At 44.3% G+C, this 21318-nt stretch overlaps 1 protein-coding gene across 2 annotated transcripts in view; it reads right to left on the bottom strand.

The window, feature by feature from the left end:
* Positions 1-21318, bottom strand: part of GLI3 (GLI family zinc finger 3) — a 335268-nt gene that overhangs the window by 306918 nt on the left and 7032 nt on the right. For both annotated transcript variants that reach the window (XM_075558170.1, XM_075558171.1), the window contains exon 2: positions 12923-13088. In XM_075558170.1, coding sequence (XP_075414285.1) covers positions 12923-13046 — 124 coding nt within the window. In that variant the 5' untranslated portion in view covers positions 13047-13088. The remainder of the gene's footprint in view (positions 1-12922; positions 13089-21318) is intronic.

Raw genomic sequence — 21318 nt, 5'->3', positions numbered from 1 at the left:
TTTCGAGAATTTCGCTTTACATTTTAGGCAAGGGTCTAGAATTATCTTTTTCTTCTCACTGGCAATGAAACAAAAAATGATCTCTGAAGGGGGGGTCTCCAAAACCCACCAAGGCTTACTGAAAACAATTGCCTGTCACCTTCTCCCAAGGCTCATTTGCATGACCGTGTCTCTGTGGAAACTGCCCCTAGACCATGAGCACAATTAGTCTTCCTACTCATAGAGCAGACCCCAAAATAAGGTTTCTATGAAAGGAATTGGCCGTAAACAAGCATACAGCAATGGGCCTTGACAACCAGTAGAAAACCATAGAAGACACAATAAGTTTAATAATAATTAACCTTCTCCACTTTCCAGTCAACTTTTCTCTCTTGGGCTACAGTGCCTTCCAAGGGGATTTTTTCTGACACTTTACCTTTTCATGCAAGGCGCACTCAAACCCTAGTCTGGATCGGCCTACCTCAATACTTACAGTACAGTCATGAGCACAGCTCAAGAGTTTCTCTTGCTCTCTTTTTATTTTAATATTTCTATTGATGCTGTATCTTCCACAATCACAAGTCTCATTGCTCCTTGGCATTAAATGCATTTGTTTTTATTTTTGAAGGGATCTACACCAGCAGAAATGAATCACCCTCTTGAAGGACAAGGGAAAAAAGGTCCAACAATTCCACACACAAAAAATGTTCAAAATAATAATAATATGTTTTTTTAAATCTGCATAAGAAACAGAAATTTCTGAGGTAATAAAACATTTCAATATATAGTGAACGATTACCAAACATGATTAAGCTATGATTAAGCTGCTTTGGAAACAATATATGTCTATGATTAAGCTGCTTTGGAAACAATATAAGTGTTTTCTCACCCAGATGCTGGTTTCAAAATACTTAGCCCAAATCATATGGAAAAATCTCTTATGGGGGTCTCTGTGGGTTAGGGGAGAGGAGGTTGGTCCCTGGCAGCTAACAATCACAAATTTAAAGGGACAGGTTGCTTATCAAATGCAAACATGCTTTCAATAAACATAAAGGTAGACATCATCGAGATAGAAAGACCAACAGGAAGGCAGACTTGATACAGAAGAAAAATACATCCGTGCATAATTCATTTTTGCCATTGTGCTGCTTACAAACTAGCTCCCCTCATGGTAGACACTAATGAATTTGAAATTATAAGGCAGACATGCAGAATTCTCCAGAACTTCTGTTCCTAATCAATCACCAGAGATCAGTGACATCATTAAAGTCTTTGATCACAGCTCCTCTTTCAAGCTCAGATGGGACTGGATTGATCCTCGCTCACCCAGAGAATGGAGAAACACCTAAGAATACAATTCACTGTGAAACAGGTGAAGTAGTAGAAATCTCTCCCCATCCCTTCAAGAGGAACCCAGAGTGCATTCCAGAACAGCCGCATACCACACAATAGAAGCCGCCCCTAAAACACAAACCTAATTCCCATCTTAGAAGGATTCCCAAAAAGCTGAAGAGGGAAGGACTGATAAACGACTTTTCTTTCAAAGAACCCGGGTTATAAATCCTCAAGTTTGGTCTTCCTAATCCAATAAACACAGCCAGGACACACCCCAAATCTCTTTACCGTGGGTGGGGGGTGGAGAAGGAGCCCGGCGCTTAACATAATTCCTGAGCTGCCTTCTCCTTCTGCATTTCACGTGCGGGGTCTTCACTGAAAATGCTAGTTACTCGACCTTGATTCGTGGCCAAAAGAAAGCCCCTGCCTATAACGTTGGCTCCTATCATCTGCAGTCGCTCGCAACATCAGGATCTGCGCTGTTCTCCCTGAGACTGGAAAGTTCTCACTGACCTCTACTACTTTAGAGCCATTGTTGTGAACCGTGCACCCGCCAACCACCTCCTTATTTGTAATCCAAATCCAATTGAGCTTCTAGAACAGTCGGTGGAATGTAGTTTATTATCTCCCTCATCAGGTGATCAATGATTTCATTAATAAGACAGATAACAAAACTGTCATATCATCGACACTGTCATGAAAGATGATCCTGGCTTCCCGCTCCATTTTCCAAGGTCCAGGGTTCTCCGTGGCAGCTCTGAGTCCATTCAATATTTTCCACAGACAGAGAAAAGTGAAAATCCATTTTGAAACCAATTTCAATTAGGATCCAGAAGCTGTTATCACAGGTGTCGCAGAATGGGTCCGTAAGTGGAAATGTCGCCTATCCATTCTGAAATGAAACCTTATCAGGGGCTACAAAGATGGCTGGGGACAGCCTATCTGTAAATTACTTTTCGTCCTGTGTTAACTCAACCTTAGTTCTGTCATATGGAATTCTTTCCATCCACTAGTAATAATCTAATGATTAACTAGACACAGTCCCCAAACAGCTTTCAGCTGGCCAGGGCTGTCCCCTTCGACATGGGTACAAATGCAAATATAGCAGGGACCGAGGGCAAGCAAAGGTAGAGGCTCGCTTTAAATGAGGGAACTTAAAAGTTTATTATGGGAAATAAAAGCCGCCCGGCTCCACCCATTGCATTCCTGGTGATTTTTCAATTGCAAACTCCAAGGCCCGTTATTTCATTAATGCAGCACCCAACTAGTGAGGCTTTTCTCTCACATCTTTCAGGCTCCTTTTAGCAAATTATCCCATGACGGCGGATTTATTCCGTCAAAGACCTCGGACTTTGAGAGGCAACAAAAGAATCAAGAGACTTTCTGGTCCACCTGCCTGGCGAATGATGAGGCAGGGAAAAGTCTCCCCCAGAGAAACCAATCAAACCATTGTGGCACAGTCAGACCTTTTCAACTGTCAAGCCAGAGAGCAGGGAAAGAGATGAAAGAACGCGGGATGAAACTACCATTTACGGAACCATGTGGGAATGGTCTCCTAAGATTTAATAATTGGGATGGAACTCAACTTTCTACAACTAGGGGAAGGGGGAGAGAAGGGGGGGGGGAGAGACTGAGAGGAGGAAAGGGAAAGAAAAAGGGAAAAAGCAGCGGTGTAAACCAGACTAGGAATAACTCTGACATTCAAAGTCCCCTATGTGGTATCACTGTGGTGTTTATCTCAGTAGAGCAGGGGGAAAGGAAGATGCAAAAGAAGGGGGTGGGGGGCAATTTTTTTTAAAGCTCTTGATTTTCTTCCCCTAGCTCACAGCAGTGGCGGCATTAAGTATTCTGATTCTTAACATTAATGCAAAGTAACAAAAACAACAACCCCCAAAAGCCCTTATTAATAGGGCTGCCATGTAGTTTTAAATATAAAATGTCAGTTTTAAACCAGCCCAGCAGTGATTCCACTCCAGAAAAGAAAGGCTCCAGCTGGCAGAGACGCTCTGCTGTACATTTCTGGGCAGTTTTCAAAAACACCCTCGTTATTTTACAAGTTCAACATTAGATATTTAAATTGGGGGCAGAGGGTTCTCAGACAATCCTGTTAAAAAAGTCTTTCAAAAAAATCATGATTTTTTTTAAAACATGACAATAAACAATGCCAAGCAGATACACCAGTTGTAAGATTTTTTTCTTTTTAGAACTATTACTGGTGACGCAGTCACGTTTAAAAGCACGTGCATGTGTTGTGATTTGGGGGCTGATGCAAGTACTATGCATCTTGCTTGCAGCGGTGGTTAATGATGGTAAGGATTTATCAAAACACACAGAACTGGACACCACGAAGCAACTCTCACTGCTTATCATTTAAAACTAGGTACGCTGAAGCTAAAGCCCATGGGATCTGGAAGCATTTCCATAGAATCCGAAGATGGAAAAGCCAGAGTTTGTTTTCCCTCACACCATCACCAGCCTGCCTCCTCCTGGGCCAGAGACCACCAGTGCTCTGTGTGGGATCCATCAGCACTGCTGGAGGCCAGCTGCCCGGAAAGGCACAGCCTCTCTGCCTTTGGGATGAGACTGGCATGTGCCAGGCCCCCAAGCTCTCTCCTTAGGAGGACCTTCCTCCTCCCACAAGAACCACCTGTCCCTTCAACTCCCACTTTTTGGTTGCTGATTCTGATTCTGTTCCTAGAAATCTGAAACGCATGCACCACCCACCTCCTTGATCACAAGTAGGAAAAGTCACCCCAGAAAACGCCACAAGCACATCACACTATGGTGGACCTCCTGTTCCGTCTCAAATTTGGCAAACTATGGCAAAACCGGACTGGTCATTATTCCTGGTTTATCTGAGCCCCTCCAAAAACTCAAGCCAAATTCACTGCCATTCAGTCTCTCCGACCCTACAGGACAGAGTACAGCTGCTCCTTTGAGTTTCTAAGGGCCATAGATATTTTTTTTTAAAGCAGAAAGCCTTCTCTTTTTGCTTCAGTGCGGCCACTGGCTCAGAACTGGTGACCCTGGGGTTAGTATCCCAACATGTAACCCACCACACCACCAGGGCTCCTTTCTGAGCACCTAGAGCCTGTTATCTAAGAGGAGAAAGCTCAATGCTATTTAAATAGAAATAAAGGAGTTCTTTGCCCTGTGGGGAGCACCTTAGTACAAAATTACTGATTCCATCTGATAATCTCAATGAGTGTTAATGAATGAGAAGCAGACCCTAAGAACATGTGATTCATTACATCCTGGCTTGTGCCAATTTCTAGACTGGCGTTTTGAAGGCCTATCTCCTAGTGCCAGATTCTATCACCTACTGGCCTGTTAGGCGAGGACCCAGGACCACGATGACTGTCAGGATTTTCTTCATTCCCATCAGAGTAGAGCTTAGACTTCTTCTGGTTACTAACCAATGATTTGGGGCTGACAGGAGTGCTATGAAATGCGGCAATTAATTAACGGCTGCCAAATTATACACATAATTATCTATAACTATTAGTAATCATCTCTGCCAGTTTTGAGAACTCACTATAGCAGGTTCAGAGACATTAACTAATTAAGCACAAGTCACTGAGCAATAATTCACAGGGAGGCTAAGGATTCAAACCCTGGCACCTCGCCGCACACTCATTGCTTTGCCCACATACTAAACCCACATAGGGGCTGTTAACCCGGGCCCCTGCCCGCCGCTCCTGGGGAATATTCTGGCAAGCCTGGGCACTTTGCAAGCTCATGGAACATCTCAACTGATACCCTCTCCGTAATAAGACGATGGATTACAGGAGTGGGGAGGGAGGAGGTGGGTGACCAGCCAGATGCTACTCTCAAAAAGTTTAACTAAATTATGAAGGTTATTAAGTTTTATTAGCTTCCAAAAGGACCTATGACCGTATGGGATGGGGACAAGCCTGCAAAGGAGATAGCCGAGTTTGAGAAGAACTTACTCATTCGGTGATGTTAGAAAAAGCACTCGCTCTGTAGACCGACATGCTAGTGCAGCAGCTGCCCATCAGATGGGCATGTTAGACCGGGGTCGGCTTTTGAGTTATTCAGAGAGTGAGTGAACATTTTCAACTGCGTAAGTAGCTGGGAGCCACGGAGCACCCACCATGGCACAGCAAGTTAAGCACTGGGCTCCCAGCTGCTGCACGGGAGAAAGATGAGGCGGCCTGCTTCCATAAAAGCTTGCATCCTCAGAAACCCCAGAGAGCCATTCTATTCTGTCTCATGAGGTCTCTATGACTCAAAATGCCCTCAAATGCCCTGGGTTGGGTTTGGGGGAACCACCGCATGGTCTAGGCGCAGGTGTGCGGCAAGAGTAGAACTATTCTAAGATTAATCTGGCAGGTGTATGTGTGCAGGATGAGAAGAGCTGCGACCAACGGCACAAGTGACCAGTTAGAAGGCTCCGTGATCTGAGAAGTTTGTTGAATTGCCCTGTGGTGGCGTGTGTGTTGCTGTGACGCTGGAAGCTAAGCCACTGGCATGTCATACCAGCATGGTCACACAGAGTGAACAGGTTTCAACAGTTTGCAGACTAAGAATAGACAAGACTATGGCAAAGGACTAGGCCGTTCTCTCGAATTAGTCCCTGAGGACCCTAGGATCGCACCAAAGCATCAGTTGCTTTACCTGTCAAGGGAGAGGCTCCCTGGTGGCACCATGGGTTAAGCGTTGGACTGCCAACCACAAAGATGTTGTTCAAAGCCAACAGGGCTTCACAAGAGAAATGATGAAGCTGCCAGCTCCTGGAGAGATCTACACTCTCAGAAACCCTAGGGAGGAGTTCTATTCTGCCCAGTGGGTCCCTACAAGTTAGAATGCATTGGAATGCAGTGGGTGGGTTTTGGGTAGGAGGTAGGAAGGTCTTAACTAGCATAGTAACAGGAGGCATGGCATTTAGAGACATGAGTGAATCACTAGGAGAGATCAATTCCCAGGCCCAGAAAGTATAAGGAGTGGGGGTGGGGGGTAGGTGAGCGTCAAACGCGATGGCCATTTCGAACTTCAGCGACGACATGAATCATAATATACTTAACCAAAAATAGAGAATTCAGTGGATGCCTAAGTTTAGAGAGGAAACTCCCTTCTAGTGAAACGGATCTAAAGCGCAGAAGCCAGAAATATGAGTTCGAGTTTGGAGATCAAGGGAAGAGGGCTCTGCCTGAAAGCTCTCTAAGAAGGGGAAAATTCCATAAGGCACAAACTAAGATACAAACAACACTAGCTGAAGAAACAGTTGAACCCCCACCCCAAAAAGATTGCAGAACAAGAATTTACATATTGCTTCTAAAGTTAAGACTTAATAGGTGCATTGGTTTTCAAGGTTAAAGAAACCAAAATAGATTTTCTCAAAATAATCTTCCCCATTGTCTGTCTTAACAAGTCATTTAGAAGGAAGATACAAAACTTGGGAATGTTTATCTATCTTCCCTTACTTCAGATGTGCAATCTTGGTCACATTTGGGATTTGTGAAACATCTTGAACTATTTTTCAAACATCTGAATCCAGCAAATTCAAAGTTGCTTTTGCCAAACATTTTTTCCCTTAATTTCAAAAACCCATGTGTATGTTTAAGAAAACACAATCCTTTTGTTTTGAATTCGTAACCTTTAACTCACCAACAGGCTTGTTCCTAATAACAATGGCTGATGATTACTGAGCTCTTCCTGTACAGGGCTTTCACTAAGCACCTACGGAATTGCTTCATTTAAATATCCCGGAGATCCCGAGAAGTATGTCTACCATTATCTTACTAAACAGATGAGGATGGCGTGGCATTGAAAAGTAAACTTGCCATAGTCAAAGAGTCAGGCTTTGACCTTGGTAGAACTCAACCCAAGCTTTCAGATTCCAAACCCTGAGACTGCTTCTAACCAACATCCTATCATTTCAAATTCACTTTATCTGAAAATGGCCTTTCTGTGCACCTATCGCGTGCCAGCAAATGGAATCCAGTCGAGAGAGAGATGGACTATCTGAATGGTCAAGAAAACTAACACAAACTACCACCTACCTTGTGGGAACGGGCTGCCCATTTCTGACCAGAATGAGTAAACAGACTCTGAAATAAGGTCAAGGCGGCAAAAGCTAAAGGTGGGGAACTGTCCCTGACTCTTGAACTCTCAACAAATTCATCCATCATACTTCCAGCACAGAGATGTGGAGATTAACATCTACTTAATGGGCAGGCAAATCTCAAGGCCAGGAAGTAACTAGAAATCTAGACAAACAGGGCATCTCCTTAAATATTTGCAGACCACAAACCTCGACGATGTTCTTATTTAAGCAGAGGAATGGATACCAAGCCCCCCCCCCCCAGTCCTTCCTTTCACCACCTCCGGTTTTGTTTTCTTTTGTTTTGTTTTTATTTTAAAGAATCAAAGTGAACAAGAGAACTTCCTCTCCTATGAATCTATCAACTCTGGTGTCACATTGCATGTCATTAGGATAATCCGTTCTGCTTTCTGTCATTTTACGGTATGTTCCCAATAACTATCAGATCTGATAAATTTCCCCAAGACCACAGCCTGCATAAGTTTATTATCAGATCCTTTCTTTTTAAAAGCAGAGCTGTAGGTTAATGAGCAATATCAAATTACTCTTTTAAAAAATCATAAACCAAAAAGCGTAAAAGGGAAAGAACCAGACATTAAAAGAAGTTTCATGGGATTGTGAGAATCTAAAAATATTGGAAGATCTATTGAGAAAACTTTCATGAATAAATCCATACACTAGAAGCAAGCTGGAAACCATCTATTGGGGCATTTTTAGTTATAATGTTAGGCAGTGAACAGACTTGCACATAAGTCACTTGTTTTTGTTCCTCTGGGGTGCCATCAAGTCTGTTCCGGCCCATAGCAACCCTTTTACAAGAGAACAAAACTCTGCCTGCTTCTGCACCATCCTCACAACTGTTCCTCCGCCTGAGCCTGTTGCTGCAGCCACTGTGTCCACCCACCTCATTCCCTCAATGGTGGTCCCCTCATACCTACGCATACTGTGCACATAAAAGACACTACCTTAGATACCAAAAGCAAACCCTTAAATCCCAATTGCACTTAAGAAATAATTCAAACACACAACAGAATACTATGTGACATAGAAGAAAAATGGTGAATCGGTGACCCCGTGCATAACATGGATAAGCCTGGAGGATATTTATGCAGAATGAAATCAGACAAACATGTCTACACATACCCAAAAAAGCCCACCCAGATACTGTTTGAGATCGCTACTATAAAATATCCAGAATAGGCGGTCAAACGAAAAGAAAGATTCTCTGACGGTTGGGGGAGAGGGTAAATTACTAACTAGAGTGTAGGCACAGATTTACTTAAATGAAAAGGAAGGCAATAATAAAAGAGGGGGGTCAGCAAACGATGACGAAGACCATGGAAGACACTGGAGTCCGATCGTTGAAGGCACTGGTCTCGGGACAGACACAACCCTGAGCTGATGATCTGCAAGTGGATGCATGCATACCATGGGAGCAGGGAGGGGGAGGGGAGTGGGAATATACTGTGACTGTATTTAGGTTAGTCACAGGCTCGCTCCAGATGTGCTGACACAGGCTGGAAATACATGCGTGAGCACAATAGAGCACACAAGGGACAAAGTTGTGAAAAGTTCTTAGCCATCATCAAACCCTTCGAGGGAGTGAGTTGCTGGGTCAGGGGACTGGGGATCAAAATCTTGGAGGACATCAAGGTCAGCTCGCACATCATGTAGTCCACAAAGACAAACTAGACAGAAAGGTTCGGGAAACTAGTTATCATCGCCTTTGCCATCCAAGCTTCCTAAGGAACATGAAAACTCCAAGCATGGGCACCTGAGATGCACACGGCGGTTCCTGCGCAAAGACTACTGAAGGATCTGTTGTGACACGGCCTGTAAATGTGACAAAATAAAATGTGGCCTGTGTGTTTCCAACACAAGTCTTAGAACAAAGCTGCACCCATGGGTTGCTTTAAATGTCAGTGCTAGGTGGCATGGGCGTATTTGAAAATGCCACTCCAGGTTTCTGACCCTTACGTTGTGGTGGTGCGCACATGTGCCCTTAGATAAAGCTCTGCATGCATGTTATTCAAGCACCAGCTCCTCAGCTGGGGAAAGTAAGAAAACAGATCTGTAGGGACATGCAATGGAATGTGCGTGGTTTGGCTGGGAGGCTCACAATCATGAACAAATTGCAGCGCATAATGGCCTGGAAAAGTTAATTAAGTCAACCACCACAAGTGCCAATAACAAAATTTTGTTTGTTTGTTTGCTTCTTTTTAATCATGGAATTATAAACATGAGACAAAGTGCATATATAATATTCATTTGGATCTTGATGCAATCTCTCAATTACAAATTACTGCATCTCAGCGCTTTGTAAAGAAAGCAGAAGGTCCCAGAAACAGATGCAATCATTGTAGGCATCATATTCATGTTCCATTTAATGAATAACCCTTTCAAAAGACCTAGGTAACGCAAATGGTCAATACGCTCTAACTGAAAGGCCGGAAGTTTCCGGGCACCCAGAGGTGCCTCAGACAATGGCCTGCTGATTGCCTTAAGAAATCAGCCACTGAGGACCCCAGGAAACGCATTTCTGCTCTGACACACTTGGGGTGTGTGGGCAGGAGTTCATGAGAATGCAGGGGTAACTAGCAGACACCTCAACTTTTAAAATGTTTCTAGGGAAAACTAGATTAAGACAGACGGATTGACCTTGGTAATGGTAGTTCCTTATCAGCATACACCGTGGTACCAACCATAGGCAGCCTGGCATCAACACAACGCTGACATCCAAAGGGGACCCACTTCCATGAGGTACCACTCTGTGCGGCGCATAGGTGCGTGTGGCTCCAGGTGTGGAGCTTGTGAAACAAAGATAAAGCGCCGCATTTGCAGCAACTGCACCCTCCTAAGAAGGCAAAGTCAAAACCCTCTGAGCTAGAGAGACAGCAACTCCTCTGTGAAGGCTACGCCCTGTGCAGAAAGACCACTGCCGTCATGAGCACTGTTTGCGTAAGGCGATCGCAGCGGAAAGCGCGCCTTTTCCTTTGTTCCCCCCTTTTATCCAGGGCTTGCATTGGCTTATTTGTCTTCCCAGAATCTTCCAGGCGGTTTTGCAACCCAAGTCTCTCTAACTATCGCTTCCATTTTTTTCTTTCATTTGGTTGGTCATTATATTTGGTTTGGCCGTCTCCAAATATACTAGAAGAAATATCTTACAAGAAATGGGAGCAGCGGAAAAGAAACAGTCCATCTGCCTCGGATTTCCAAGACAGCTATCATTCAGGCATGTGCCTAGCAAACTTAACTAATGAGCTTCCACCCCAAATGGCAGATTTTGTACATGCTTAGGAGTGAATGTGTGCTTAACAGGGACAGGCGGGGAGGAGCGTTAACAGAGTGCTGTTTAGTAAACAGAGCTGTGAGCACTTTGAAGTGTAAGTCCAACTTTTATACATCACTGCTCCTTCTCTGGCTAGCGTTCTCTGCACCAGGGGCTGGGCAGTCCCAAGTCAGTCACCGCTTGAGTTAAATAGGGTCGTAAGGCAGACCTGTGGTCAAAGGACGGCTCAAGGCACCAGAAACACTCCCAGTGTGTGTCCTGGAGTCCTTCGGAAGAACACACCACTGCCGTGTTCCCACCCTGCAGCTCACTAAAAGGGCAGTTGCCCACGTAGGTTCCACGTAGTCGTGCATCGTCTCCGACCAACTTGCCTGCGTTCTCACTTCTCTCTCTCTCACACGCACGGGAGCATCGTAACCCATACCCATACAAAACAGAGCGTGTACACACGTTTCATGGTATAAGGACAGTTGCCAAATAACCAAAGCTCCCTGTACTGGTTCTAGTTCTAAAACAAAATGTTGTCTTATTCTTACTAGGTCTAAAAAAAAGAAATAAGAGTAACTCTTTTTTTTTTTTTTTAAGGAGTCAAAAATGCCTTCTCTAGGCACACTGGAAGCCATGATGCAAATATACGTGTGGTATGAAAATCACCACGTTGGAATCAACTGGACAGCAGCGCGCTTTGTTGGTTTTGATCAGGATTACCACAAATAAAGGGGGTAATAGATGTGTTTTCTCAGGTCTAGAAAGTAAATTCATTATTTCAACTGATGAAGAAAGTACTCTCACACTTAAATGCTCTTGCATCTCCCTGAAGACCAATTCAAAATGGACTCATTAGCCAGCGGGTTTCCCAGCCAGCTCTTCCCCCCTCCCCCCCAAGGAAAGCCAGCTATGCGCATTCATTAAATTAGGGAAAAGAGAGCAGAGATGACAGACAGACAGACACGGAGGACGGAGCACAGAAACACAGTGTCCAGGCTCAAACCAGAACCACATTGAGGACTGTAAAGTACACGCGTTGTTGCCGATTATTCTGGCCTGACCTTACAGTCTTCTAGTTCCGGCTGCAGTTACCTTTCAAAGCAGTCTGACAATCCGCTGGCATGTAAGAAACTGTAAATTAACCTAGTAAATTCTTTCTCTGAATAAATAAAATATAAGCCCACCAGGAGGGAGCCAGCAGGTTGACTAATGCAAATGAGTGAGCTAGGAGTGGAAGAGCCCAGGATGGAGAAGGCCTGGCTGGCTGGCTCCTTCTCAAGGGCACAGTGGTAAAGAGGAGGGAATTTCAGGGAGGCTCAGGAGCCCTGGTGGCACTATGGCTCAGGCTGACAACTGAAAGGTCATCAGGCTCCCTGCTCTGGTTGTGTGCTCTCCTCAAGACTGACAGCCTCAGAAACCCCCCAGGGCAGCTCTCTGTCCTCCTGGGCCAGAAGTAACTCCTGGCAGTTAGGTTTGTTCCTTTTGTTTTTAGGGGTGACTGTCTCATCTCTGAATAATAAAGACAGTGGAAAACTGGGTCAAGGACCTGAAGAATAACCTTAACCTACTCAGCCTGTCTTTACTAGCGGGAGGGGGCTTTGGCATGTATTTTCAATGTTCAATGAATGAGCTACAACGCCCTGCGACACGTGACTTAAAACCGTAGAACACTGCATCTAGAAACCATGTCTATGTTTATCGCAGAACACCATTAAAGAAAATTAAACGTCTAAACGTTAGCAACACCAAAGCCTGTCCTTCAGATACTAGAGTTACCGAGGCTAGGATCAACTGTGAATAAAATCTGAAATCCTACAGATTCGCCCATTTCAAATTGAGGGCGCGAGGGGAGGTGATCCAGACACTAATTTTGACATGGCAACATGTGTGTCTCTTGTAATAACCACTTCTTCTGCCTGGGGTAGATTCTCTATGGTGAAATGCAAAAGCATCCCAAACTCCTGCCCGCCTCATCAAGATGATTTCCAAAATGCCCAACCAGGAACTCCCAATAATAAATAACCTATCGCATTTACATCCCAAATCAGAAAAAAAGGGTAGAAAATGAGCACTCAGGCTGCCCAAATTGGGACTACTGAGGCCTCCCCACTCCACACAGACACACACACCCCCTCTCCACCCTCACTGGCTCTCTTCAACCTCTCAAAGAAAAACACGGGTCCAGGTGCAAATGCTCAGCTCACAAGGAACGCGGGGACCATGAAATGGCTGGCGGCTGGGCGCTGGGACACTCTGAGGCTGCTCACCATTGGAAGTGGTGCTGGAGGCAACAGCTTTCTCACTGACATCTGTTCGAGGGGTGCATTTCACAAGGGAATTCTCAACTTTCTTCTTCTCAGTAGTCGTGGAGCCGTGGGACTGGGCCTCCATGATATCTTCTCATTACTTCCGCTCTCTTCTCCCCGATAACACCTTAAAAAACAGCAACAACAACAACAAAAACAGCATCATCAACTTCCAATCACATTGGAGTGAACTAAACTCTTTTGCAAGGCCCATGACACCTGCCACCTGAAGAGGCAACTCACAATCTGGAAGACCCTTCCAACAGGGCTTGGAGGGAAAAAAATGTCTGATAACTGTATGAATGAGTCGATCAACTTCTGTCCTCCCTCAAATGACTAATGTTTTGCACTCAACTGCTAACTTCCAGATTAGCAGTGCAAGCCCACCCAGGGGTGCTCCAGAATAAAGGGCTGGCAACCTCCTTCCAATAAGAATATGGCCAAGAACACCCCAGGGAGCAGATGGACTCTGTAGCACATGGACTGCCACGAGTTAATATAGACTTGACGGCAGTGGGTTGAGATTTGTTTTAGGTCCCTCTCTGTCTACAGACACAAAATGAAAACCATAAATTAATAAAAAGAAGGGGGGGTGTCCAGTATGTAAGGCTGTCCCCAAATTCCTACTGGGAATTTATGATTAAACAGTCTACATATCTCAATTTTCAATTGTGTGTAGAGTGTGAAATCTAAGTGTCAGACAACTTGTCGAAGTGACATCTTCGAATTATCTTTTCAGGTGGCTGGCTTTATTGGAGAAACATTATGAAAGCTTTCCAAAGCTGAAGGCGCAAACACAGGTTTGCAATACAAATAGAAAAATACAACCCCTGATAATCTCTCATCTTCAATCTCTCCTCGATGTTCTGAAGGAGAAGACAATCCAAGCAAGCAGCCACTCACTGCCGGCTCCTTCCCCAAAACACCTGACCAGCAATATGTCCTTTACACCTAACTCATTCCAGAAAAGCATACCACCTTTTCAGCTTTCTTACGATGCAAGAACATTGCTAGTCACTTAAGTTACACTTCTAAAACAAAGGTGAAAAAACGACATCGTCATGATCCCACAAGGAAAAGTCTGATGACTGCCTGCAGCCAAGACTAGAATCGCTTCGGAAATATTAAAACTCAGCTAAAGACAAGTTCAACTAGTCTGTCTTTCACTCACTTCATTCAAGAAATAATTGCCCTAACTCATCATTCACCAAGTTTCACTCTATTTGGTTCATGTTCCTGTTTGCAGTCACGATCTACGCCTTCAAAGAATACAAGAAAAGATGAAGCAGCAGCCTCGCTGGTAAGTTCTCTTCGAGCGTTCTGGACTGCAAAACTCATGTTGAGAGCATTTCTTCGGCCTACTCATTTGCTTATTTTCTCCAATTGGCAAACAAAGTTGAAACACCACCATGTTCAAACAAAACCAATAATTAGTCAAATAAAAGAATTAGAACCAGAGATGTAATATTTTCAGCCCGCCTTAACAAGAAGATTGAAAAAGATCTTTCTTCCTGGCACACGAAATCCCCCGCCTGGTGTGGCATTCAAGTGACAAGTGAGCTTAAGAACCAGTGTCACATGGTGCCATCGCACCAGCTCCTCCACCAACTTCCATCTTTGCTCTTGATGATCCAGTGTCATTCATTGTAAAACACACAAGTTATTTAAGAACAGCTTCTCTAGAAGGAAAAAGGAAAAAGAGGCTCTCAGTGGAATTTACATATCAATTGTAAGATCCACTCCAAATTCATTAACATCCTCAGAGAGCACAAAGGACAAGCAGTGAGCAAGCTGCCCACTCTTTCCGCAGGGCTAGCCCAGTGCACCGATGCAGAGGGGACCAGCCTCAGTGCCGGGGATGGGAGCCTCCTGAAATTGTTCGGGGCATAACTGGGGCTAAGCTGCTGCCGACTCTATTTTCTCATCTGCAAGATTATTTGCAGCCTCAGAAATGGAGACTTAAACCTTCTTATTAGAGGGGTGTGGGTTTGGTCATCTTTAAAAACGGGTTAAAAATATGAATGCTTTCCTGGAAAAATACCTTTACCCACTAAAGTGTGCATTTTCTTTCCAAAAGACCACAGGCACGCCATGCTTTTTTCCATGAATGCCAGTGAAGAACCTCAGCGTCCCATCTTGCACTAACCATCCTCAGGATGACTCTTTAGGCTTCTTAATGGAGGGGGAGGGAGTGAATATTAGCCTTAAGGTATATATGGGGAGGAACCTTAATGGCATGTAGTGGTTATGCGTTGGTCTGCTAACTCCAGGGTCTGAAGTACGAAACCAACAAGCCACCAGAAAGAGTAAGGACTTTCTACTCCCATAAAGAGTTAGACTCTGGGATATTCACAAGGGTAGTTCTACCCAGTCCTATAGGGTTCACTATGAGTCGGCCTCAACTCCATGGCAGTGAGTTTGGTTTGGTTTTTGGTTTTAAGGTACACAAAGAGAATATTACAATCCAATCCACATCACCGTTTCCCCAAGCGGTGCACAGACAAATGGCATCTGTGTTGCCATCGTACTTATTAAAAAAATCCTGATTCCTGGGTCCAGGATCTCATGTGAGGAATCCGTTCTTTTGAGGGTGGCATCCTAGGACCTTATTTATTTTCCCACACACTGATGGTGTAATAGGTTATGAGTTGGGCAGAAAACGACAAGGTCAGCAGTTCAAACCCACCAGCCCCTCCTTGGGAGAAAGATGAGGCTTTCTACTCCAGTAAAGAGTGACAGTCTCAGAAGTCCACAGGGGCGGTTCTACTCTGCCCTATAGGGTCGGCTACAACTCAGAAATCGATGTGATGGCAATGAGTTTGGTTCTGAGTTTGTTATTCCTGATCACGCTCAGGACAGCTTGAGAAGCGTCCGCAGGTGGCTACTGAAAGATTGGTGGTTTGAACAAAATGCTCCTTCGAAGAGAGGATGGCAAGGCCAATCACTAGAAAAGTGGGTTGATAAAGTGAAGGGTCAGCAAAGGCAAGGGAGACGTCAGGGAGGTGACCAAAACAATGAATTCAAACCTTAGAGCCACCATGAAGATGTCACAGGACCATTGGTTCTGTTCTTTCTGTTCTGCAGGAGGTTGCCGTCAGCGGCAGCCACCAGGGCAACTAACAATAGAAACAAAGCTCATGAACAACTGTTCCACGTGTTTACTTGTGTTTGTGGCAATAACCTCAGTGCTACAACTCTAGCTAGGTGCTGATTGGATGAACCAGTGGATTAATTGCACCCCTAGAGTCTAACTGAATTCCAACAGCCTGAACCAACCCATTCCAACACTGATCCCAATTATCATGAACTCTTCATCCAGGCAATTATTTTTTGAATGTCCATCTTCGGCCCTCCAGAATGCTAAGCTCCACAAAGCCAAGGCCTGGGTCTTTCTTCCCCCAAAGCAATACAGATACACTGAGTAAATAAATGATCACGGTGACGACCTGGTGGCCGCTATCATTCAGAAATGCCTTGACTTTTCATCACCATCAGTTGGGCTACAAATACGCCCTTTACGGTTTCTTGGGCAACTAGCAAATGATATAATGAAACCTCAATGGAGATATTAAGTGAACCAAAACACTCGCTTCTTAGTCATTGTGGATAAATAGACACTGTAACTGTTTCCTTCTAAACACGGATTCCGTTTTAATGGTTAAACGTGAGTAGGAACCTCAACATAACTCAATGGACTGCCATCGAGTTGATTCCAACTCAGCGACCCAGGAGATAGGAAGATCCATCTCAACCCACAGGGGCGGGCAGAACAGTCCCTCTGGGTTCCTGAGACAGTTAAAAGTGCACAAGGAAACAAGTATGTAGGCTGCCCTCCCCCCCCCCGCCCCCCCAACACCCTGCCAAAAAAAACCCTAAACCCTCCAAGAAGGGATGGGAGTCCAGATAAGAACCAAGTCTCCTCCTTCAGTAGGCAGAGCTAATTAACAATTGTCATGAGACAAGTACCAAAGTTCCTCCACAAACTTGGTTTTTGTGTAGTTGTTACACTCCCCCCACCCCAAGCATTTTAACAAAGCAATAAAACCCTCCAAATACTTATCACCACAGAGAGGCTCAGGTGAGAAGAGCTAAAGCCCCAGGCATTGACTGAAAAAGCACTAATTAATGGTGTTCCAGAATACTAATTCTACCCCCATTTGAAATGGATTTTTTAAAAAGAGGTCCTTGGTCACTCAAGAGTCTACCCCCATCTTCTATTTTGACAACTTATTTTTGGATCTCATTAGTTAGTAACTAATTATTCCAAAGTGTGGTTTATGCTTGGAATGGGGCCATAAAAATGGCAACTTGCCAAGGCAGACATCTGCTTCCTGTATATTCCTATAAATTATATCAGCTTATTTTACTGATAAAAACACAACTTTGTCCCTGACAGTTACAAAAGAGAAAGTTTTAACATCCTAGACTCTTACACCACATCAAAACTATGCACAAAGAGTTAGTGAGCAGAAGAGAGTGTCTGTTTTTTGTTGTGGTCATGAGGCGTTCCTCCTTTTTTTCACAGCGCACTAAGAGTTTGGAAAAGTCGGCCCTGAGCTGCTATCTTAAAGCAACTTTTCCAAGTGACCACTAAACATTCCCAAAACATTACTAGGGCAGGTGCTCTATACGACTACTTTTAAAACAGGGAATTTCTTAAATAATAAAATATAAATAACCGAGAAGTATCCAGGGAACCTTTTAAAGTTCTGCTTCACTTCAAAGATATTTCTCTGCAGGAAATGGGCCACTGTTCTTTTCGAGGTGAATGAAATGAGACTTTTTTTTAACTCCTGATACGCTTTCCTTTGCTTATAGCTCTCCACAGTTCCCCTCCAATCCCTCTCGCCACTGAAATTTTACAGGCAAGGGTTTTCAGGCATGCATCTTGACACTTTATGCTGGGGCAGAAAAAAAAGTTTGTAGTTGATGCTTGAGTGCAAAACAGCTGGGATATTAAAAAAAAGAAACAACACACACACAATACACACACAACCAAGTGTATGTCTTCCAGAGCTGGGAGTTTCATAGGTAAATGGAGGAGCAAACATTCCCTCCTGAAAGCAGGCTTTTTCTCATTCAACTATGCCTGAACCTTTTGTAATTTCCCCAAGGCCTAAACCCAGGGCACAATTAATTCCAGACCCCATTTTAAATCTAATCCCTCTCCTGCTAGCAACCTGCCCATAGGTGGGGCTTTTCTTTCCAAATTATACATTTGAATTTGCATCGGTTCCTAGCAAAACGACGTTTAAAGTCTCTTGAAACCCCTGCACACATGAGGCCCATCACTACTTGAACGTTAAAAACAACAGCAGCAAACACCTCCCCACCCCCACGGCCACCTTTTTTGTAATTTGGAGGATCCTTGGGGGGGGGGGGGGCGGCCTCTATGTTAACAGGCACCGCCACACAACGCCAACCTTCCTAGCCTACCATCACTTAGCGCTGCAATGAGGAGAAAATAAAAGAAAGAAACTTTCATCTTTGCCAAGACGAGTCCCTATTTACTATAATTGTTTTTATTAGGCGATGTGGTTATGGTTCATTTTGTCTGAAATCGCTCTCCTTCGACGCTTTCATGTCGGGTTGCCTTCTTAATATTGTTTCTTCAGACGGTTTCAATTTGGGTGTGCGGTTGGTTTTTTTGTGGTTTTTTTTCACACCTTTAACCACTTTTCTCTGCGCCCCCAATCCCCAGCCTGCCCTTGCCCTGTCCCTGCGTCTTAATTCCTTGCTCGATTTCACCGGGCTGCGGCGGTTGTAGTCAATTCATTAGCCGGTGCTCTGCATCCCTGCGCAGCGCCGTCTGGACCCGCGGTGTCGCGCATCCATCATCATTACATCAGCGCGGGGAAGTCCACGCTGATTGCTCCGGGCACCCGGCGCGCCCCAATCAGTGTGCAAGCAAACAGAGCATGTTTAATTTTTCAGAAATGGCTCTGGGTATTTGGGGGCCGGCGGGGGCGCTCCCGGCCCGGCTTTGATCCACATTCCTCGAAGCAGCCTTTTGGGAGACAATAAGTCTCAAACCGCGAGGCGGCGGGAAAGTGGAAAACACAGGGGAGGGGGTGGGGTGTCGGCGCGGCGCTCCAACAATCAGAACTTGGCACAGTGGCTCTCGAGCGGAAAACGGCAGCCCTTAGCATTTTTTTCCTCAAATTGGTTCCTCGGCCCCTTGGAAATATTCACCAGCATTAGAAAACTCCGCCTATAGTTTGGTCCAGCAAAATTTCCAGGAGACAGTGGTGGGTGGCACCCACTGGTGCAGCTACACAACTGTTTTGCCAGCTGAATTCAGGGAGATGCAACTCTCCAGATACTTTGCAATGCAACATCCTGAGCGGTGCACACACACAAAAGACACTGCTCTCGCAGGGGGAATCGTTTAAAAGTCTACACGGATCCAATCAGGATGTGCTGCACTCAAACTTTCATTCACGGTTCATCTTTCCCCAAACGTCTTTTCTTCATTAGCTACCATAACAGCTTCAAGTATCGGGAATGGATCCGGCTTAGTGGACACCGGGAAGCCTTAGTCTCTCACAGAGGCTTCTCAGTTGAGTACTAAAGTTCAGTTTTGACCAAAGGCTTATGTAAATTATCATTCTGGGAACGTGTGTCCACTTTAGTGACCTCTGAAGTCAAACTCTGATTCAGGGAGTAATATTCCTTGAATCGGGATTTTACACAGAAAGGGGGAGTGGCAAACACTGGCATTTAAATTGAAGTTCAAAGTATATAAAGTGACTTGCTAAGCCAGGACGAAATGAAACAGCGGTGATAAACTGACAGTACACCCTTTCGGAACAAGAGAATTTATGTCCTTGATCCAGTTAGTTTATTTTTAAGTTGTCTAAACTTGGGCAATAATTCTCTTTTTTTTTTCTTAATGCATCTAGAGATTTAGCACAACTAACTTAAAAGCCTGATTAATGATGATCTGATCAGTTTCTGATGGCTTAAAACAGCTACTGGCAGTGAAGAATCAGAACACAAGAGGCATTCTTCCACAGGCAGAGGGCTGCTGTCAGCACAGCAAGGCCTCCAGTGGGAGACAATGCTGGGTCCTTTATGGGACTGTTGATCAAGGCAATGCGCAAGCACTTGCTTACACCTTGTTGGGTATTGATCAACAAACGGGATGATGTCTCCCGTGTTTTAGAAATCCATACCTCACGGTCTGAAGAAGTCATCCTGCCTAGGCAAAGGCTTCTGAGACAATAGTCCTTGCGATCAATCACTACAGACCGACCTTTCTCCCATAATTTACAATTAGTCAATACCTGGAGATGCTACTCGTGGAGCAACTTTTTAAGGAAAATTTCCATTAAGCATATAGTTTCCTGTAGCTTCTAAAATTCAATTTCTAAAGGGAAAAAAATGCAAGTTCTTTGGGAAGAGTTTTTGCTGTTTTAAATCAAGAAGCATAAATGTGCCAATTATAAATGTTTGATCAATGCTGGTTGTAAGAAATTGTCTGTTTCAATAAGCAATGCTTGAGCAATTGTAAAGTATTTCATTGGGTTTCACAGAAACATGCAGTCCAGAAAATGTCTTTTAAGTTTGTAATCTGGTTGCCCTTTCCTTGTGTTCCAAGCATCTTTCTGAACTAAAATCAATTAGATATGCATAACCTCTGTGACACACCAACAGTTCCTAAGATTTCCCAGGTTTCCTCCCCTTTCCCTGTCTGCCCTGCAATGACTGACTTTTTCTGCATGAAGAGGCCCCACTTCACAAGTTCTTAATGAAATCTTCCTGTATTTTTTAAATTTTTTTTTCTTCCTGTATTTTTAATGACAGCATTTTTAGGATAAAATTATTGTACCTTCACTACTACTAGTAGTAGGAGCTACTACCACCCACCATTTCCATCTCAAAGTAGACCTGGCCCTGTAAGGTTTTCTGTAGCAACATACTGTACATCTTTCCAGAAGCAGGCTGCCACATCTTTCTCCTGTAAAGGGACTAAGGGTTTCGAACTGCCGACCCCGGGGTAAGCAGCCTCGTACTTAATCCACTGCACCACCAGGGTTCCTATTTTACCTCTGTATGATTCCCACCTGCACCCCCACGATCAGGATCTAAAACTAACTACTTTTCTCTGTCCAACTGCCATCAGCAGGTCTTTGGTAGCCTACAGTGCAGCCCAAATCTGTTGTCTTGTTTTTCCATCTTTCATTCCAACATTTCTGATTATCCTAAATCTAAGATAAGAAGTCTATAGGGTGGACATCACCAAGTGGAATTACTGTAAAGGGAATGGAATTACTCTCAAGAGGAATCATTGCCGGGCTATGGGTTAAAGGAGTTTCGTCGTTTTAGTAAATTTTTACTACAGCTAAAATCTTGAG

Source organism: Tenrec ecaudatus, chromosome 9 (assembly GCF_050624435.1).
Source record: "Tenrec ecaudatus isolate mTenEca1 chromosome 9, mTenEca1.hap1, whole genome shotgun sequence".
Classification (NCBI taxonomy): Eukaryota; Metazoa; Chordata; class Mammalia; order Afrosoricida; family Tenrecidae; genus Tenrec; species Tenrec ecaudatus.
This window is presented reverse-complemented; position numbering and strand designations above follow the sequence as displayed.